Below are 6,941 nucleotides of genomic sequence, written 5' to 3' on the forward strand. Positions count from 1 at the left end.
AAAAAAAAAAGAGGAAGGAAAGAAAAAAAACCCTTCTTCTATAGAACAAAGCACATTTTGGTGTCATGCACGGTGGCTCACGCCTGTAATCCTAGCACTCTGGGAGGCCGAGGTGGGCAGATCACCTGAGGTCAGGAGTTCAAGACCAGCCTGGCCAACATGGTGAAATCCCATCTCTACTAGAAAAAAAATACAAAATTGGCCGGGCACAGTGGCTCATGCCTGTAATCCCAGCACTTTGGGAAGCTGAGGTAGGTGGATCACCTGAGGTCGAGAGTTTGAGACCAGCCTAACCAACATGGAGAAACTCCATCTCTGCTAAAAATTAGCCAGGTGTGGTGGTGCAAGCCTATAATCCCAGCTACTTGGGACGCTGAGGCAGGAGAATTGCTTGAACCTGGGAGGTGGAGAGTGCAGTGAGCCAAGATCACACCACTGCTTTCCAGCCTAGGCGACTGAGGGAGACTATGTCTCAAAAAAAAAAAAAAAAAGAAAGAAAGAAAGAAAGAAAAGAAATTGTATAGGGTGGGGCACAGTGACTGTCTGAGGGAAGGCTGGGGGCCTGGGCCCCAAATGTGAGCACAGGGAGGGGGAGGCCAGATGAGGAGAGATCAGACCCCAGGGGTTTGAGAGTGGAGGTGGGAAAGGTCACCCTCCCCTGACCTGCGCTTGCGGCCTGGGTTCCCTGGCAAGATGCTGGAGAGCCAGGTGACTGCGTGCCCCAAGATCTGTGCTGGGAAGCAGGACCGGAACCAGAAGCCTGGGTTCCTGGAAGGGTGTGGGATCCTCAAAGGGTGTGGGGGGCAGGGTTCCCCAGCCACCACTCACAGCAATCACGATGTCCCTCATGTGAGGGAACTCCTCAGGGTGCAGGAAGGCCGTCAGCTCCTCCCGAGTGGCCATCGAGTCCCCATCCTGGTCGGCCACCCGGAAACGCCGCTCGTCCCGAGCCAGCATCTTTTTGTAGGTCTCTGCGTCCTCCACGTCATGGAATTCTTCACCTGGGGAAGGACAGGTCTCAGTGAGATGAGCTTTAATGGAGGAAACACCAAGCAGGTTAAAACAAAGTAAATCCTACTGGACTACAAATATTTCTGTGGAGTTAATAATAAGTATATATCAATAGGCTGGATGCGGTGGCTCATGCCTGTAATCCCAGCACTTTGGGAGGCTGAGGCTGGCGGATCACTTGAGGTCAGGAGTTCGAGACCAGCTTGGCCAACATGATGAAACCCCCATCTCTACTAAAAACACAAAATTAGCCTGTAATCCCAGCTACTTGAGAGGCTGAGGCAGGAGAATCGCTTGAACCTGGGAGGCGGAGGTTGCAGTGAGCTGAGACTGCGCCACTTCACTCCTGCCTGGGCAACAAGAGCGAAACTCCCTCAAAAAAAAAAGTATATATCGATACTATATAATTTGTATGTATATTTATTATATAAGTATATAATATATAATACATTATATAATATATTATTAGTGTGTATATATATTTATTAATTTTTAATTTTTTTTTTTTTGAGATGGAGTCTCGCTCTGTCACCCAGGCTGGAGTCCAGTGGCCCAATCTCAGCCCACTGCAAGCTCCGCCTCCCGGGTTCATGCCATTCTCCTGCCTCAGCCCCCTGAGTAGCTGGGACTACAGGCACCTGCCACCGCGCCTGGCTAATTTTTTGTATTTTTAGTAGAGACGGGGTTTCACTGTGTTAGCCAGGATGGTCTTGATCTCCTGACCTCGTGATCCACCCACCTTGGCCTCCCAAAGTGCTGGAATTACAGGTGTTAGCCACCGCGCCCGGCCTTTTCTTTTTTTTTTTAATTTTTTTGAGACACAGTCTCCCTGTGTCACCCAGGCTGGAGTACAGTGTTGTGATCTCGGCTCACTGCAACTTCTGCCTCCTGGGTTCAAGCGGTTCTCGTGTCTCACCCTCCAGGGTAGCTGTGGTTACAGGTGCGTGCCATCACACCCAGCTAAGTTTTCTTTTTTTTTTTTAGTAGAGACGGGGTTTTGCCATGTTGGCCAGGCTGGTCTCTAACTCCTGATCTCAAGTGATCCACCCACCTCGGCCTCCCAAAGTGTTGGGATTACAGGCATGAGCCATTGCACCCAGGCTATATAACATATTATATCCACACAATAAATTACCTAACGTGTGAGAGATTATATGCTAAGCTCTTTATGTACAACACTGCATTTAATCATCACAAAAAGCAGGTACAGTGGGTTTTTCCATGTGTTCTACTTTCTGAATGCAAAACCTGATTCCCGGAGAGAAGAAATAACTGATCCAAGGGTGTGGAGACAGGAATGATGGACTTTGAGTTGAAAGTCGCCCTTTTGGCCCCAGATTGAGGCTGTGACGGGGTAGCTTACAGGGACTGAGATGGGTTGACTGAGAGGAGGGGAAGGGCATTGTAATTGGAGGGAACAATATGGGCAGAGGGTAGAGGTTTGAGGAGTGTGGTGAGTTCAGGAAAACCACAGAAGATCCATTTGGGGCAGAAAATGCAGAAAAACAAAGCTACAGGTGGAGATGTCCAGGCTGAGGAATGGGACTGTCTCCTGGGGGCCCAAGAAGGGGAGGGAGAGGCAGAGTCAGTGCTGGGTGTGAAGATTCCCCTGGAGCCCTGTGGAAGACAGGCTGGAGGGAGAGGCTGGGGCCAGGGACGGAGAGGAGAGGAGGGAGGGAATGAGGGCTGTGTGTGTGTGTGTGTGTGTGTGTGTGTGTGTGTGGAGGGGTGGGGCACTGGGGCTGGGGCTTGGGACAGAAAGGAGGGATCTGAGAGTCGGGGGCAGAGTAACTGGCTTTGGGGTTCTCAGGATGACATCACGGAGGTTAGGGGTCAGGATGACAAAGCATGGAAAGTAGGTGTCCTTGGCTGGGGATCTGAAGTTCCCTAGTCATGCTGTCACATTGTCATAGAGGTGGTGGGTCCCAGAATAAAATCCCTAAAGGGAGCCTGGGTAGCTCAGTTGGTAGAGCATCGGACGTTTAATCTGAGGGCCTGGGTTCAAGCCCCTCTTTGGGCGTGTTCAGTGGCTTTTAGTACCTAATTCTGACTTCATGTTTGAAAAAACAATCATTTTTAGTATGCAGCTAAAAACCAGAAAAATAAGCAAACGAAAAACAAAAAAAGAGAAGCCAGAGGTGAGAATGTGAAGATCTCACGGTGATGGGCTCCTAAAAGTGGGTAGAGCTTGGTTAGGGGCCAGGGACTCCGGGTAAACGGGTTCAGATTCTCAGAATGAGGCGGTCCAGAAGGTCAGGGTAACGTTGTATGGGGAGCAGGGTCGAGGGCTCGCCGCGTACCGGGCGCGTAGTGGCCATAGGTGGCGTTGCGCAGCTCCTCCCAACCCACACGCCCGTCGCGGTCCGTGTCGTACGTGTCCCAGGCCGCGCTCACCGAGTCCCGTATGTGCCGCTGCTGCGTGTGCGCGATCCACGCGCGAAGCTCGGCCAGCGATACCCAGCCGTCGCCGTCCCCCGCGCGGTCCATGCGATCCACGATCCGCCTGCGAGCCGGGGCGGGCACAAGTCAGTCTCTGGTCCCGCCCCAGGCCCCGCCCCTCGCACGGGGCCACGCCCCCTGGGACACCTCGGATCCGCAGGCGAACTGGGGAGGGACGGGTGTCAATTTCGGGACCAAACCCTCCGGAGGACCCTCAGCCTAGGGTCCACCCCCGGGACAAGTCACGCCCTTCCTGAAAACGAGCAGGCCTGCTGGGAGCACTGCGTGGGAGAGACCTACGACGATGCAGGGCCACCCTCTCCGCGCCGGTCCCGCCCTCGGCCTGCACGTGCTGCACCTCTAGCTGGGCTGAGCTGGGGTGGTGATGGGGAGCGCGGCGTCGCACTGCGCCCCTTGCCAGGGGTCCTTGTTCCAAGACTGACTTTGAACCCAGACAGCCACGGCCACACCCCCGACCCCCGCTGTCTCAGGCCCCGCCCCGCCCCATACCCCGCCCCCTTACCAGGCTGCGCGTGTCAATTTCAGGCTCCTATCCCTCCAGCCCTGCCCTGTGCTGCGCCTGGTGGCTTTCTCCTGCCTGCTCCTGGCTGAATCAGGCACTGCTCGAGGACCATCACCCGCAACCCCAGGGGCTCGGTCTCTCTATACCCCTCCCCATGCTCCTCGGGCTCCTGTGCCCCTCCCCGTCACATGTCAAGCCACTTTAGGTTCCATCTCGCCCCTTCTATCGGGCCACGCTTGTCAGCTCCCCGGCCCTTCTCCTCTCGCTTGGTGACGCCATGTCAGGCCGGTCCTCGCCCAATCTCTAATTAACAGAGACTACGTGGAGCCCTCCTCCCTGTCACCGTCCCTAGGCCCCCGCGGCCCCCTCCCTAAGGTCAAAAATCTGAGACAGCAGAGCCCTCTCCAGGCCTGCCTGAGTCACCGCCCCACCTCCCGCACCAGGCGGTCTCTGCTTGGGTCTGTCACCGGCCGACTCTGTCCCCAGACTCACACCCTTCTCTGAAGTTACTGCTGTTGTCAAGAGCTTGGGCTCCACAGCCAGACATTTTAGGTCCAAATCCAGCCACTTCCTCTTACTGGCTGTGTGACTGTGGGTAAGTGACTTAACCTCTCTTGTGCCTCGGTTACCCCTCTGTAAAATGGAGAGAAAAAATGGTACCTACCCCAAAAGGGCAGTTGTGGGGGACAAATGAGTTTGGCCATGGAAAGCACTTAGGACAGGACAGGCGTGGCGGCTCACGCCTATAATCCCAAGCTTGGGAAGCCAAGACGGGCGGATCATTTGAGATCAGACCTTCCAGACCAGCCTGGCCCACATAGTGAAACCTCATGTCTATTAAAAACACAAAAATTAGCGGGGCGTGGTGGCCCGAACCTGAAATCCCAGCTACTCGAAGGCTGACACGGGAGAACTGCTTGAATTCAGGAGGTGGAGGTTGCAGCGAGCCGAGATAGTACCACTGCACTCCAGCCTGGGCAACAGAGAGAGACTCCGTCTCAAATAATGATGATGATAATAATAATAATATAATAGGCCAGGCACGGTGGCTCACGCCTGTAATTCCAGCACTTTGGGAGGCCGAGGTGGGCAGATCACCTGAGGTCAGGAGTTCAAGACCAGCCTAGCCAACATGGTGAAACCCAGTCCCTACTAAAAATACAAAAATTAACTGGGCGCAGTGGTAGGTGCCTGTAATCTCCACTACTTGGGGGGCTGAGGCAGGAGAATTGCTTGAACCCAGGAGGTGTAGGTTGCAGTGAGCTGAGATCGCGCCACTGCACTCCGTCCTGGGCAACAAAGTAAGACCTTGTCGCTAAATAAATAAATAAATAAAAGGGCCAAAGGTCCTCTTTATGCCTCAATTTTAACTTAATTTGTTTTTCCCAAGAAGAGAAGGTAGAATTTCATTTCTCACAAAGAACTGAGGTTCAGTCCACGCCGTTTCTCTGACCCCTGTCAATACCCCGCAACTCTCTCCCCAACCCCACCTCCGAACACGCCCCAACCACACGTCTCTCCTACCCCAGACGGGCCTGGCTTTCCTCTGGGGTGAGTTGGTCGAATTCCTTGGCCACTTCCCGTCCCAGGAAAGCCTCATGGTCGTACTGGAAGTTCCCGTGGGAGTCATCATGGGGGGCGTCGCTCAGGGGGGCCGCCTGGTGCACCCTCCCCTGGCCATGAGGGCCTGCGTCTGGGGACGGTTTCCCCTGGGCCCCGTGCCTCAGTAGCAACAGAAGCAGCAGAAGCGATGCTCGCCACATCATCGGTCCCTGGGGAGTGGCAAAGGCCAGGGGTCAGGGGTTACAGGCATGAGGACAGACATGGGACAGGAGAATGGCGGGGTGGAGGACTTACCTAGGACAGGACAGGGAGATGGAAGTTGGCTACAAACTTTGGGGCTCAAAAAGGCCGGGCGATGGGGGAAAAGAGGGCGTGATGCTTAGAGGTAAAGCCACCTATGGGGGGACCGAATCTTCTGACGGAGTCTCAGGGGGGTCCCAGACCTGCGAGGGGGAATTTCAGGGAGAGACGTGGCGCACATCCCACGCAAAGTACAGGGCATAGTTGTGGCCAGCCAGAAGTCAGGGAGGCTCCCCGTCATTGCTCCCAGTCCAGACCCTGATCCTCGACCCGAGCCGCCCCGAGCCGCCCTGCCTGGACTGAAGCCCCCCACCCACTCCCTTTACCCAGTCATCCAGCTTCGCTCCGCTCTCCACGCTCTGCTCTGCGTTCCCGCAAATGTGCCCAATTCCGCCGCTCTCCAGTCAGGCCCCACCTCTGGCTGCGCAGAGCCCCGCCCCCGCCCAATGAGCTTGCACGAGCGACTCACTGGGCGGGGACAACGAGTGCCGGGAGGGCCGCGGGCGCCCCTCGCCACGTCCACAAAGGAAACCGCGGGCTGCCGGGGGGAAGGCGGGTGGGCGACGCCGCAGTGACGAGGCCGCAGAGAACTACAACTCCTGTCAGTCGTCGCGGCACTCTGCCGTCCACCTCCAGCTGTTCTAGCCCCAACGCCTCACAGGAAATGTATTTTTCCCTCTTTCCCTTTGTCAGGATGGTTTAAGAAAAAGGTGTACCTACCAACAGTCCTATACCAAAAAAAAAAAAAAAAAGAAAAAGAAAAGAAAGAAAAGAAAAGAAGGCCAGGCGCGGTGGCTCACGCTCACGCCTGTAATTGCAGCACTTTGGAAGACCAAGGCGGGCGGATCACCTGAGATCGGGAGTTCAAGACCAGCCTGACCAACATGGAGAAACTTCGTCTCTACTAAACATACAAAATTAGCTGGGTGTGGTGGTGCATACCTGTAATCCCAACTACTTTGGGAGGCTGAGGCAGGAGAATCGCTTGAACCCGGGAGGCGGAGGTTGCGGTCAGCCGAGATCGCGCCACTGCATTCCAGCCTGGGCAACAAGAGCGAAACTCCATCTCAAAAAAAAAAAAAAAAAAAAAGAAAAAAAAAAAAAA

At 54.8% G+C, this 6,941-nt stretch overlaps 1 protein-coding gene across 3 annotated transcripts in view; it reads right to left on the minus strand.

The window, feature by feature from the left end:
- Window positions 1-6,542, minus strand: part of RCN3 (reticulocalbin 3) — a 13,177-nt gene extending 6,635 nt beyond the window's left edge. Inside the window, exons 1-5 of one of the 3 annotated variants that reach the window (XM_026457360.1) lie at window positions 6,163-6,541; window positions 5,831-5,979; window positions 5,498-5,745; window positions 3,312-3,514; window positions 829-1,001 (exon numbers count right to left, since the gene is read on the minus strand). In XM_026457360.1, coding sequence (XP_026313145.1) covers window positions 829-1,001; window positions 3,312-3,514; window positions 5,498-5,739 — 618 coding nt within the window. In that variant the 5' untranslated portion in view covers window positions 5,740-5,745; window positions 5,831-5,979; window positions 6,163-6,541. Of the gene's footprint in view, window positions 1-828; window positions 1,002-3,311; window positions 3,515-5,497; window positions 5,746-5,830; window positions 6,137-6,162 lie in introns of those variants that run through there. The other 2 variants (XM_026457362.1, XM_026457361.2) reach the window with 2 other exon arrangements.
- Between the last annotated feature and the right edge of the window lie 399 nt (window positions 6,543-6,941).

The sequence above is a fragment of the Piliocolobus tephrosceles genome, chromosome 21 (genome assembly GCF_002776525.5).
Source record: "Piliocolobus tephrosceles isolate RC106 chromosome 21, ASM277652v3, whole genome shotgun sequence".
Taxonomy (NCBI): Eukaryota; Metazoa; Chordata; class Mammalia; order Primates; family Cercopithecidae; genus Piliocolobus; species Piliocolobus tephrosceles.